This window comes from Rutidosis leptorrhynchoides, chromosome 5 (assembly GCF_046630445.1).
Source record: "Rutidosis leptorrhynchoides isolate AG116_Rl617_1_P2 chromosome 5, CSIRO_AGI_Rlap_v1, whole genome shotgun sequence".
Classification (NCBI taxonomy): Eukaryota; Viridiplantae; Streptophyta; class Magnoliopsida; order Asterales; family Asteraceae; genus Rutidosis; species Rutidosis leptorrhynchoides.
In genome coordinates this window covers 63,100,590-63,115,918 of record NC_092337.1, presented here as the reverse complement: position 1 = coordinate 63,115,918, position 15,329 = coordinate 63,100,590, and the positions used below count along the sequence as shown (strand labels likewise).

Genomic DNA, 15,329 nt, shown 5'->3' with positions numbered 1-15,329 from the left:
TGACTCTAGCAGTAAATCCAAAACTCTGTAACTTGGTCCCAATTTACATCAGGTCAAATTTTGGAGTTCACGATCCACACTATTTTCTAAAACCAGATTGAATGTAGCTACAGTGTGTTCGCAACACCAACAAATATATGCAAACTTTGCATCCATGTGAGGGTTGCGCTACTTACATGTTTGTTCAGACTCTCATTCGCCTCATACCTCATCGTTCTGATGAACTTCACATCATCATCAATATTGTGGTCACCATCATCAACATTATCATCCTTCTCAGCATTTTTAAAATATAAATGATATTTTAAAAATCTGATGTAGGTTTTGGACATCTAAGAGACTAACCATATACCATAGGAAAATACAAATCTGATGTAGGCTCTGCTTTAAACCATGATGATGACACAAATTATCATCCACATATACATGAAACACTTAAAGACAACATGTAACCTAATCAAATCAAATTCAATTAATATTGCACATTGATAAATCGTCTAAAAGACACATGAAACGCCTTGTGATCCGTTAATTTCAATCATGCTAAAAACAAACCTAATTTCAACCAATTAGCTCATCAATCCTTCTAATTCAGGCTCCCAGGATCATCAGAATTCGCATCCTCAACTTCACTTTCAACATCATCATCCCCATTAACCTCATCACTACCGTTAATTTCACTAACTGCTACTATCTCCCGTAATACATTACCATTGCCATCCAATTTATCAGCTATAACTTTAAGTTTTTTGTCACGTAAGTTCATAACAAAGAATCTCATTTCTTCAGTAATTCCTTTCGATTCACCAGGTCGCATTCTCTGGTAGGCTTCCTTTTCATTTTTATGCTGAAACTGTGAATGCTTTGAAATAGGCGATGGTGAAACAAAACCTAATTGACTCGGTACTAATGCTCGGGTTTAAATTAGTTAAATGATGTTCGTAAATTAGGGTTTGAAGTTGGTGAATAGAATTGTAAATTATGAAACGGATCGAGATGGTGGTCTGTGTTATACGGAAAAACTATTTTCATTACTTTAACGTTTTACCCTTTCAGTTTCATCTTTTCTAAACTTGGCACTAAACATTAATTTTTTTAACTTTGTACTTCACTATAGACTATATTTATCATCGGTAAAAATGTAGATTATTAGACTAAACGCGTGCCGAACGTAACTAAAAAACAATGTCCGTAGCAAGCTTAACTAAAAAATAATACTCGATTAAACCTTTAATTGGGTTAAAGTCAAAAATAGGCTACAAACTTACACAGATGTACCGATGTCGCCCACAAACTCATTTCCGTCCTACTATCGCCTATAAACTTTCAAAAAGTGTACCAATATAAACAAAAACTTTCAAAAAGTGTACCAATGTAAACAAAAATGACTTGCTACCGGCTAAACCGGTTAAAAATGATATCAAATCAACACGTGTCGTTCGTGGATTGGATCTGAATTTAAAAAAAAAAAAAAAAAATTATCAGGTCAAATTTAATATTCAACAGGTCAAAAATACAAAATGTTGATATTAGCACATTTTTTGAAAGTTTGTAGGCGACAGTAGGACAGAAATGAGTTTGTGGACGACATCAGTACATTTGTGTAACTTTGTAGCCTATTTTTGGCTTTAACCCTTAATATATATAACGAGCAGAATATTGGTAGACTCCTTATTCGATTGTAGTAAGTTTGCCCTTAAGGTTACCATACAGTTTTTATAACTTTAAATGGAAAGTTCTTTGTGTTAATATTTTTGTTGTTATTTGTTATGATTGAAATTATGTAGTCCATGAAAGCACCATATCTCATTTTTTGTTCTGAGAACGATTATCTTATGCCTTATCAAATTATTTGCAATTTATTCTCAACGATTACAAAGCCGATGATGTTACACTGGTCAAATGGAGTAGCTCACCTCATGTAGGTCGGATCCTAACTTCTCTTAGCTCATTTCTTTAGAAAAACATAACAACGCAAACAAATTCTTCTTACGATACTAAAATGGGTAAAAGGATAAGGTTTGTTTTTTAGGTTATGGTATATATATTTTAGAAGTGATTATTACTTATCAGGTTACTAGGTTACTGCCACTTGAAATTGTCATAATTTGTTGGGCAAATACCTCAAAAAGTTAACATAAGTTATTAAATTTCTCAATAAATGTAACGTTGATAATTTCGTTTTCAAGAAGGATTATAAACTCAGAGTCGATGCAATTAAGGGAGTGGATTACATTTTAAGAATGTAGATGGTTATAATTCTTAGGTTGACTGATTAGGCGACCAAAGTTTCTTTTTGCGGTGAAAAAAATGCCATAAAAACGCTTATTATTATTATTATTATTATTTTTTGAAAAGCAAGGTGATATATAATATATACTACTATATACTTAAAACCGGAGTACAAATAAGGGGGCGACGGCCAAAGAATTGAGCCGCGGCAATCGAGAAATCACGAGAAAAATACGGGTGCAAAGATTGCAACCCACACGAATTTAACTAACTATCAAAATACAATGAAGGACTAACGAGCCAATTATGCCAATCGATGCTACATCCTTTGAGTCTAGGTGAGATCCATTCGTATGACAAGACTTGAATTTCATTGAACACGACCAAAGCAATACAACCTTTGTCTTGGAAAACCTTCATGTTCCGATTCTTCCATAACAAATATGCACATGTCCACTCCACGACTTGTCAGATTTTTAACCCGAGGGGGGACATAGCATTAGGAGATTTGCCGCGGAGAAATCGGAAAAAATCACGCTGGGATTGTTTCCCAAATTCCACCATTTATATACCCGAGACCAAACATCCATTGAGAACTTGCAATTAATTAACGAATGATCCACCGATTCAAGATCGTCGTCGCAAATGGGGCATCGAACACTATGGAGATCAATACCACGTTTGTCGAGTTCGACCCGAACCGGAAGCCTCTTTTTTAGAGCTCTCCACACGAATATTTCAATTTTCTTCGGCACTAGGTTATTTCTCAACGATTCTTGCGGATGATTAACAACTGCGTACCCAAGTATTTCCTTGTCTAATTGTTGATACAGCTTCTTAACCGTGAAAATGCCATTTGGTGCAAGTGACCATCTCCACGATTCTTGAGAGTTAAGATCAAAAGAAATAGACCGCAATAGATTAGATAATTCCGTCAATTCAAAACTCGTACGACCTGTAGGATTTCTCGACCATTCCCAATTAAATACAACACCTGTTGGAGACTGAGATGGGCCCGAGACATGACCTGCATAGTTGTAGATTACGTTTTGAGCTGCTACTGTAACACGGACTACATGAGTATGGGCTGCTGCTGGACTAAATGGGCCTGCTGCAATCGGGGCTGATGTCATGGGTCTGTTTGGACCTGCTTGAACCTGCTGAGGCTGAGCCACTGACCTACTTTCTCGATCTGCTATGGAATCACGAACTGTCACTGCTGAACCCGCTGAATTATCAGTAACTGATGATGATGCTATGTTACATTGTGCCACGACACGATCACTAACCATCGCTTCTTTGTTTGTTTCAAGTCTATATAGGCGAGGGAATAAATTTTTGAAACAATCCGAACCACACCAAATCTCGTTCCAAAATGATGATGAACGACCATTTCCAATTGACTTCTTGAAAGAACAAATGAACGGGACCTTTAGATCTTCTATTTGATTACCTACAATAATAATGTTATGCCAAATGCTCAAGGAAGGAAGATGAGCAAGCCCATCTCCCGATCTCAAGCCACTGTCAATTCCATGTATACTACGAATTATTTTGAACCACAAGCAATTGGTTTCGGTTTTGAACCTCCACCACCACTTGTCCAAAAGCGCAAGGTTCTTGCCTTTCAAAGAACCAACATTTAACCCTCCCAACCCATAAGGTAAGCAAGTGGTAACCCATTTAACCCACGTCATTTTTTTACCCGAAGGATCACCCCCCCCCCCCCCCCAAAAGAAATTTCTACGCACACTCTCAAGAAGTTTAAGCACACAAGTCGGGGCACGAAAAAGCGAGAAGTAATACAAAGGGAGACTATTAAGAACCGATTTTAAAAGAACTAGTCTTCCACCGAAGGACAAAGTTCTCATTTTCCACTCCGAGAGCCGTCTTTTGAACTTATTAATTACCGGGTCCCAATCACTAAGTTTTTTCATTTTTGCACCGATCGGAAGACCAAGGTATATAAAAGGGAATTTCCCAGCTTGGCATCCCATACGACTAGGCAAGTCTTCAACTTCCACCGAATTAACACCCACACCATATAAGCAACTTTTATGCAAATTCACTTTTAACCCCAATGCCAACTCAAAACACTTCAAAATGTTAATGAGATTACGGGCATTAATTCTAGACCACTTTCTGAAAAGCATAGTGTCGTCCGCATATTGCAAATGAGAGACGAGGACTTTATCCTTTCCGATTTCAACACCACGAAATAGACCCCGATTTATCGCGGCTTTAGTGAGGAAATTTAATCCCTCCGCGGCCAAAATAAATAAGAACGGGGATAGTGGATCGCCTTGTCGGACACCTCGACCAATAGGAAACTCACGAGTAGGTGAACCATTAATCAAGACGGAGATACTCGCCGAACTCAAACAAGCTAGAATCCACTTTCGCCATTTAGCACCGAATTCCATGCTAGACATAACTTCCATGAGGAAATCCCAATTTAAACAATCAAACGCCTTTTCAAAAGCGACCTTAAATATAATCCCTTTTTTGTTGTTCGATTTTATAAAGTCAATTGATTTGTTAGCAACTAAAACGCCATCTAAAATGTACCTTTCCTTTAAAAAGGCGCTTTGCTCTGAGCCAACAAGCCTAGGGAGTACCCTTTTAAGCCTATTGGAAAGGATCTTTGCCACTATTTTATATAAGCTCCCGATAAGGCTTATGGGCCGGAAGTCACTAAGGATAATCGGGTCGCATTTCTTCGGTACTAAAGTGATAAAAGAGGCATTACATCCTTTTGAAAACTCACCCTTTTCCCAACCACGAAATAGCATTGATCACATTTGTTGGGATTTAACAAGTTCATAATGCTTAAAACCATTTAAGAATCTTACAAAGCGGAAGCATGTATATTACCATTTAGTAACTTGTTAATCTTTAACCATTTTAAAGTTAAACCCTAAGAAAGGATCAAGCTATGAAATATACTTACAAACTACAAGCAAGAAAAGAGTTTATACCTACTCCAAGCTTGTTGATAAGTGATGAAGATGATGATGATGAATTGAGCTCCAAAAGAATGAAACCTCAAGTTATTATACCCCAAACTTATGTACCAACACCCTAGCTTTGGTTAGGATTTAATTGACACTTGATTTCTTGCAAAAAAAAACTTTGAACACCCTTGTTCTTGCTCCAAACTCACGGCCAGATTCAGCAAGAAGAGAGCAGAATTTTTTTTGCTTGTTTTGATGTGTTTTGCATGTGTTTGTAGCCTCCAACATGTCTTGGTTAATATGCTTATGGCATGGGAAGTAATCTAATAAATAAATGCATGCTTACTTCAACTCCCATGCCACTTCCATGTTTTTATATAAAATAGTTTTATAAAACTAGATTTTATAAAACTAGTTTTATAAACTAAATTTTATAAAACACATTTTATAAACTTGCATATTATTTGTTATGTACATTTTATAAAACCAATTTTATAAAATGTAACATAACTTAATTAATTATTTAACCTATAAGTAATTAAATCCTTAATATATAAATTATTCCATAATTTATATATATATACACATCAAGTATTATTATTTCAGAAACCATTTTCTTAAAATTCAAGTGTTGCGTATTTAATCAACGATCTAATCACTAAGATCAAATACTAATAAGGTGTCGGTAAGCTTGTTATTGGGTATGACCCGACTTGGATCAAAACATATTAGCCACGTTAATTTAATATGTCTCTCGGGCATACGAAATACCTTCAATCTCCCACTTGCACGAGAAACATAAGAAATTAATGCAAGTGATGGATACCACCTAACGACCGTCAATCACCCCCAATATGTTACAACTTTGTGCCATTCAATAACATCATCCTTTTCGAGTTCTATAACAACCCTCATATTTTCATACCTGAATTGACAAATTTGACTATAGGGTTGTGATAATGCTAAAAACGAACATATATTTCATAGCATTATTCCTCAAGAAAGACAAGCTTTTAGTTGCAATTGTTCTATTTACAAGTGATATTCGTTTAAATAATAAAAGGTGAAGACAAAAGACAGATTCGACGATTTGAAGACGCAAACGACCAAAAAGCTCAAAAGAACAAAAGACAATCAAAAAGGTTCCAATTATTGATAAGAAACGTCTCGAAATCACAAGAGTACAAGATTCAAAACGCAAAGTACAAGATATTAAATTGTACGCAAGGACGTTCAAAAAACCGGAACCGGGACCAGAGTCAACTCTTAACGCTCGACGCAACGGACTAAAAATTACAAGTTAACTATATATATAAATATAATATAATATATAATTAATTATATTAATTATATATATATTATATATATATATTTAAAACCGTCGGCAGCAGGAAACTCCAAGGGTGTGAAATGAAAATACCTCTCCGCGACTCGCGGAGTTTAAAGGGGTTTTTGCCGCGAGTCGCGGAGCCCCAAATTCCAAATCTGGCTATAAAGCAAACCGAATTCTGATCGAATTTGACACATCATTTTTTCTTCTCTTCATACGAAGTAATATATTTATATTTATAATTTATATTTTAATTTTAATTATAATTCTAATAATAAGGGTATGTTAGCGAATGTTGTAAGGGTGTAAGTCGAAATTCTGTCCGTGTAACGCTACGCTATTTTTAATCATTGTAAGTTATGTTCAACCTTTTTACATTAATGTCTCGTAGCTAAGTTATTATTATGCTTGTTTAAAACGAAGTAATCATGATGTTGGGCTAATTACTAAAATTGGGTAATTGGGCTTTGTACCATAATTGGGGTTTGGACAAAAGAACGACACTTGTGGAAACTAGACTATGGGCTATTAATGGGCTTTATATTTGTTTAACTAAATGAAAGTTTGTTAATGTTAATATAAAGATTTACAATTGGGCGTCCCTATAAATTACCATATACACTCGATCGGACACGATGGGCGGGGTATTTATTTGTACGAATAATCGTTCATTTAACCGGACACGGGAATGGATTAATAGCCACTAGAATAATTAAAACAGGGGTGAAATTACATTCAAGGGTAATTGGTGTAATTGTTAACAAAGTAGTAAAACCTTGGTTTACACGCAGTCGATAACCTGGTGTATTCATTAAACAAAGTATTAAAACCTTGTTACAATTCGAATCCCCAATTAGTTGGAATATTTATCTTCGGGTATAATAATAATTTGACAAGGACACTTGCAATTTATATTTATGACTGATGGACTGTTATGGACAAAAACCAGACGGACATATTGAATAATCCAGGACAAAGGACAATTAACCCAAGGGCATAAAACTAAAATCAACACGTCAAACATCATGATTACGGAAGTTTAAATAAGCATAATTCTTTTATATCATATATTTATTTCCTTTATTGTATATTTAATTGCACTTCTAATTATCGCACTTTTATTTATTGTTATTTCATTTTATCGCACTTTTAATTATCGTACTTTTTAATTATCGCAATTTAATTTTTATCGCATTTTTATTATTCGCAATTTCATTATCGTTATTTACTTTACGCTTTAATTTAAAGTCTTGTATTTATTTTATATTTTACATTAGGTTTTAACTGCAACTAAAGTTTTAAAATCGACAAACCGGTCATTAAACGGTAAAAACCCCCCTTTATAATAATAATATCACTTATATATATATTTGTATTTTTATAAAAGTAAACTAATATAGCGTTGAGCTTTGTTTAAAGATTTCCCTGTGGAACGAACCGGACTTACTAAAAACTACACTACTGTACGATTAGGTACACTGCCTATAAGTGTTGTAGCAAGGTTTAAGTATATCCATTCTATAAATAAATAAATATCTTGTGTAAAATTGTATCGTATTTAATAGTATTTTCTGCGTAAAATATAAGCTATTTTATATACACCTCGTTCGACATCAAGTATTTTTGGCGCCGCTGCCGGGGATTCATCTTAAAAGCCGGAAGCGCAACGCTAATAATAAAAAAAAAAAAAAAAAAAATTTTATTTACTTTTATTAAAAGTCATTTTTGTAAAATTACGTTTTAATCATTCAAAAATATAAAAAGAAAAACAAAAATATAAGTATTTTTAGGATTTTGTTAAATATTTAAGTTTTATAAGTTTCTTTATCTTTATTTTAATTTATAAAAATATAAATTTTATTAAAAATCGTTTATTTAAATTAAAAACAGAAAACAAAATAAAAAAAAATAATAAAAAAAAAAAATAAAGAAAAACGCGTAAAAGTACAATCTGTCAACTGAATTCTGAATCCCCGCGACTCGCGGGGTTTTCCTCTTTATTCACCGCAACTCGCGGAGACCCTCTGACACACGGACAAAACCCTAATCACGGGTTTTAATTTATTATTATTATTATTAATTACTTAATTATTATTATTATTATTAATTTTAGTTTTATTTTTACTTTTTACTTTATATATGTATTTAGTTTTAATAAGTTTTTATTAAATTGTAAAATTAGTAGTTTTTATTAAATAAATAATATAAAAATAATATTTTTATAAAAATTGTACTTTTTACAACTTTTTGTATATTTTTATATTTTGTACCTTTTTAATCGTTGTAGCGTAATATTTGTATTTTTTTTTAGCTCATAATTAATTTTAAAATTAGTTTTTGCTATAGTTATTTTTACTCCTAGATTTTTAGGCTTTGCCGTAGAATTCCTTAAGTGCTTTTTCTTTATACTAAGATTTAGGTGCTTTAGAATTTTGCGACGCCTTTTTAAGTTTTAGTTTCTTTTTAAGTTATTTCCATTTGGGATTTAGTTTTTCTTGTAAGCTTTAATATTTTTAGACCTTTTACTATGTATCAATTATCATTCCAATTAGTAATTTCAATTTGCGATTATAATTTTAAGTTAGTTGTAGTAATAAGGATAAATTAGTTAAGTATTTTTAAGTTTTTATAAGTTTCTTTTATTTTTCCGTCACCTTTTATTTTTCAACCATTTTTCTTTTTCGACATTTTTCGACGCGCAATCTTTTTCTCTCTTATTTCTCGCTATTCTAGTTTTAGGACTTAGAATTTTATTCTACTTCTTATCTAAATTTCTTAAAATTACGAAAATTTATTTTGAGTGATTAAATTGATAGACATCAAAATTTTATGGTTCGTAGTAATAGTTGGATTTGTACGTGGACCGGGTTATTGGAGCCAAACAGTCCTCAATTATATTGAGACCAAACGAATCCTGCCCCTCTGCTGCATCTTTTGGCTATTCGAAACGTGGGCAAAATCAGAAAAGTCTATTGATTGGATAACTTATTATAATTTTTCTTTCCTTTTAAAAACTAATAGGATATTCTGTGAATGCACCGAGCAAGACGTTCACCACCTTTTGTACGTTCACCACCTGTAACTCGATCAAGACATCGTTTAACAAATATAACCGCCGTTGATTTTTCTTTAGAATCGTCATCCAGTCGACCAAGTACTTCAGTTCAAATTACCGATAATCCATTTTTTGAACCCAACCTCACAATTGAGAATCCAGAAAATATTCAGGAACGGTTCATAGATCCTGAACCACTAAACTTTCCTCCGGAACCACCAATCATTCAAACAGAGATTGTTGAGGAACGAACTATTAAATCAGAATCATTTAGTGATACTGATTCAACAAATTCAATTATGGAGAATCTGGAACCTTTAAGTATGGAAGACCGAATGAGAGCTAAACGCACTGGCCAAGGTCACGCAATTACTCATCCAGACATTAATGCACCAGATTATGAAATCAAAGGACAAATTCTACACATGGTGACTAATCAATGCCAATTTAGTGGTGCGCCGAAGGAAGATCCAAATGAACATCTACGTACCTTTAATAGGATCTGCACACTATTTAAAATACGAGAAGTGGAGGATGAACAGATATATCTCATGTTATTTCCCTGGACTTTAAAGGGAGAAGCCAAAGATTGGTTGGAATCGTTACCTGAAGGGGCGATTGATACATGGGACGTTTTAATTGATAAATTTCTTAAACAATTCTTTCCTGCATCTAAAGCCGTAAGACTTCAAGCAGAAATTGTTACGTTCACACAAAAGCCAAATGAAACTCTATATGAGGCGTGGACAAGATATGGAAAGTTGTTAAGAGGATGTCCGCAACATGGTTTAGACACCTGTCAAATAGTACAAATATTTTACCAAGGATGCGACATCACTACAAGAAAAGACATAGATATAGCAGCTGGTGGTTCGATTATGAAGAAAACCGAAACTGATGCTTACAAAATTATAGATAATACTGCTTCCCACTCACATGAGTGGCACCAAGAAAAAGATATCATTAGATCATCTAAAGCAGCTAGAGCCGATTCTAGCCATGACTTAGATTCCATTTCCGCAAAGATAGATGCTTTCGAGAGACGAATGGAAAAGATGACTAAGGATATTCATGCTATACGAATTAGTTGTGAGCAGTGTGGAGGACCACATTTGACAAAAGATTGTCTCAGCATTGAATTAACAATGGAACAAAGAGAGAATATTTCATACATAAACCAAAGGCCTGGAAATAATTATCAGAATAATTATCAACCGCCAAGACCGATTTACAATCAAAACCAGAATTATAACCGAAATATTCCATACAATAACCAACAAGGTCCTAGCAATCAACAAGTATCCAATAATACTTACAATCAGCAAAGACCGAATTTTCAAAACAAACCACCACAACAAACCGATGATAAAAAGCCAAATTTAGAAGATATGATGACGAAGCTAGTTGAAACTCAAACGCAGTTTTTCACATCTCAAAAACAAACCAATGAACAAAATGCTCAAGCATTTAGAAATCAACAAGCTTCTATTCAAAATTTGGAACAAGAAGTAAGTAACCTAGCAAGGTTAATAGGTGAAAGAAAACCGGGAAGTCTACCTAGCGATACAAACGCTAACCCCCGGAATGAAACAGCTAAAGCTATTACCACAAGAAGTGGTACAACACTTAAACCACCTAAAATACCTGTAACTTCTGATGAAACTATTCCTACTCCACAAGAACCACAACCTGATCAAGATAAGGAAAAAGAACCGGTAGTTGAAAAGGTTAATGAAGATAACACAGTTAAGGATAAACCTTATGTTAAACCATACCAACCACCACTTCCTTATCCGAGTAAAATGAAGAAAGAAAAACTTGAAGCCGAGCAATCCAAATTCTTGGATATGTTTAAACAGATAAATGTAAATCTTCCTTTCATTGATGTGATTTCAGGAATGCCAAGGTATGCTAAATTCTTGAAAGATCTAATCTCAAATAGAAAGAAAATGGAAGAACTCTCGGCTGTTACTATGAATGCTAATTGTTCAGCAGTGCTGTTGAATAAGATACCAGAAAAACTATCTGATCCAGGAAGTTTCACAATTCCATGTTTTCTGGGTAGTCTTAGTTCAATAGAAGCATTGGCAGACTTAGGTGCTAGTATAAATCTAATGCCGTATTCACTATACGCTAAACTAGACCTTGGAGAATTGAAACCAACCAGAATAAGCATACAACTAGCCGATAGATCAATAAAATATCCTAGAGGGATAATGGAGAACATGCTAGTTAAAGTTGGTACTTTAGTATTTCCAGTAGACTTTGTTGTTCTAGACATGGAAGAAGATTCTCAAGTTCCTCTCATATTAGGAAGACCATTTTTAAACACGGCTAAAGCAATGATAGACGTGTTCGGTAAGAAACTGACCCTAAGTATAGAGGATGAGAGTGTTACCTTTTCAGTTGATAGAGCAATGCAACAACCACAATCTGCAGATGATACATGTTATTATATTAAAACTATAGATGCACATGCAGAATTATTAGAAGAATTTCCAGAATTACAAGGAACAGGAGAATGTTCTTTAGGAGAAGGAAATGAACCAATTGATGAATCTGAAATGTTAGCTACACTTATAGCTAATGGATATGAACCAACAACAGAAGAAATTCAAATGCTAAAAGAAGAAGACAGATATCGATATAAATCATCGATAGAAGAACCTCCGAAATTAGAGTTAAAGCCACTTCCAAACCATTTGGAATACGCTTATTTACATGGTGAATCTGAATTACCTGTAATAATATCGTCTTCTCTTACTGAAAATGAGAAATCACAACTCATTTCTGTGTTGAAAGCTCATAAACCAGCCATTGCATGGAAGATTCATGATATTAAAGGAATAAGTCCTTCGTATTGCACACATAAAATCCTTATGGAAGAAGGTCATAAAACGTATGTGCAACGCCAACGAAGACTAAATCCTAATATGCAAGATGTAGTTAAGAAAGAGATTATTAAACTGCTAGATGCAGGTTTGATATATCCAATTTCTGATAGTCCATGGGTAAGCCCAGTTCAATGCGTGCCTAAGAAGGGTGGCATGACTGTCATCACAAATGAGAAAAATGAGCTTATTCCTACTAGGACTGTAACAGGATGGCGTGTATGTATTGATTATAGAAAATTAAATGACGCCACCAGAAAAGATCACTTTCCCTTACCTTTCATAGATCAAATGTTGGAAAGATTAGCCGGAAATAGTTACTATTGTTTTCTAGATGGATTTTCCGGATATTTTCAAATTCCAATAGCACCCGAAGATCAAGAGAAAACCACATTCACGTGCCCTTATGGTACTTTTGCTTACAAACGCATGCCATTTGGACTTTGCAACGCCCCTGCAACCTTTCAAAGGTGTATGATGGCGATTTTTCACGACATGATAGAAGAATGCATGGAAGTATTCATGGATGACTTTTCAGTCTTCGGTGATACATTTAAATCATGTCTAATTAATCTGGAACGAATGCTAATTAGATGCGAAAAATCAAATCTAGTACTTAATTGGGAGAAATGCCATTTCATGGTTAAAGAAGGCATCGTTCTTGGACATAAAATTTCAAAAGAAGGAATTGAAGTGGATAGAGCTAAAATAGATGTAATTGCTAAACTTCCACATCCCACCAATGTTAGAGGAGTTAGGAGTTTTCTAGGGCATGCCGGTTTTTACCGACGTTTCATAAAAGATTTTTCTAAAATTGCCACTCCTATGAATAAACTCCTAGAAAAGGATGCGCCATTCATCTTTTCAGATGAATGTATCAAATCTTTTAATATTCTTAAAGAAAAACTCACTAATGCACCGATCATGATAACACCAAATTGGAATCTACCATTTGAACTAATGTGCGATGCAAGTGATTTTGCAATGGGAGCCGTTTTAGGACAAAGGATTGAAAAACGATTTCAACCTATATATTATGCTAGTAAGACGTTACAAGGAGCACAAACGAACTATACAACTACTGAAAAAGAACTCCTTGCTATTGTCTTTGCTTTTGACAAATTTCGATCATATCTCGTTCTAGCAAAAACGGTGGTCTATACCGACCATTCTGCTCTTAGATACCTATTTTCAAAACAAGATGCTAAACCAAGATTAATCCGTTGGATCTTACTCTTACAAGAGTTTGATATTGAAATCCGAGATAAAAAAGGAGCAGAAAATCTCGCCGCTGATCATCTTTCTCGTCTTGAAAATCCCGAATTAGAAGTTCTGAATGAATCAGCCATACAAGACAACTTTCCTGATGAATATCTATTGAAGATAGATTATAAAGAAATCCCATGGTTTGCAGATTATGCAAACTACTTAGTTTGTGGATTCCTTGAAAAAGGATTATCGTACCAAAGACGAAAGAAATTCTTCAGTGATATAAAACACTATTTCTGGGAAGATCCACATCTGTTTAAAAGTTGTCCCGATGGAATAATACGCCGATGTGTATTTGGAGATGAAGCGAGTAAAATTTTAAACCATTGTCACACAGGACCAACAGGAGGGCATTATGGGCCTCAACTAACAGCAAGAAAAGTTTATGAAGCTGGATTCTATTGGCCTACAATTTACAAAGACTCACACCTTCTTTGCAAATCCTGTGATGCATGTCAAAGGGCCGGAAAAATAAGTCAACGTGATGAAATGCCACAAAATGTCATCCAAGTATGTGAAGTATTTGACATTTGGGGTATTGACTTTATGGGTCCATTTCCAAAATCTCATAATAATCTATATATACTCGTAGCCATTGATTATGTATCTAAATGGGCGGAAGCACAAGCTCTCCCAACTAACGATGCACGAGTTGTAGTAAACTTTTTAAAACGTCTTTTTGCAAGGTTTGGAACACCGAAAGCTTTAATAAGTGATCGGGGTACTCATTTCTGTAATAATCAACTTGAGAAAGTTCTTAAAAGATATGGAGTAACTCATAAAATCTCCACCGCATATCATCCACAAACAAGTGGACAAGTTGAAAATACAAACCGAGCTTTAAAACGTATTCTAGAGAAAACCGTAGGATCAAATCCGAAGGAATGGTCCATTAAATTGGAGGATGCACTCTGGGCTTTTAGAACAGCCTACAAAACTCCAATTGGAACCACACCTTTTAGACTTGTGTATGGAAAAGCATGTCATCTTCCAGTAGAAATTGAACACAAAGCATTTTGGGCTTTGAAGACATGTAATCTTGATTTACATGAAGCCGGACGTCTACGATTAAGTCAACTAAACGAATTAGAAGAATTAAGACATGAAGCATACGAAAATTCGTTAATCTATAAAGAAAGAACGAAGAAATGGCATGATAAAAGAATCAGAAGTTCAAAAGAATTCAAAGAAGGAGACAGAGTTCTTCTTTTCAATTCACGATTCAAGCTATTTCCTGGAAAATTGAAATCAAGATGGTCTGGACCATTCATAGTAAAAAGAGTTTTCCCATACGGAACGATAGAATTAATAAATTCAAATGGGATTGAATTTAAAGTTAATGGTCACAGAGTTAAACATTACATACATGGTCCGATGGAAGTCGACAACGAAGTTAATCACAATTTCGACACCACAGCTAACTAATTGTGGGGAGAATCAAGTCTTTAAAGGATAATATGTATTTCTGTTAGAGTTAGATTGTCTGTTTTCGTATAGTTCTCGAAAATGGAACACGTATGGTCTTTCCCTAGCAGACCCTAAAGAACTAGTCTTCTCCCCCCATTCTGAATTTTTATTTTTTTTAGGTTTTTACAAAA

The 15,329-nt window shown here is 34.3% G+C and overlaps 1 protein-coding gene across 1 annotated transcript in view; it reads right to left on the bottom strand.

Moving 5' to 3' along the window:
• Positions 1–586: 586 nt before the first annotated feature.
• LOC139848688 (uncharacterized) overlaps positions 587–15,329 on the bottom strand; it is a 55,543-nt gene continuing 40,800 nt past the window's right edge. The window contains exons 4-5 of the mRNA XM_071838397.1: positions 2,805–4,957; positions 587–847 (exon numbers count right to left, since the gene is read on the bottom strand). Of these exons, the coding sequence (XP_071694498.1) occupies positions 587–847; positions 2,805–4,957 (2,414 nt within the window). The remainder of the gene's footprint in view (positions 848–2,804; positions 4,958–15,329) is intronic.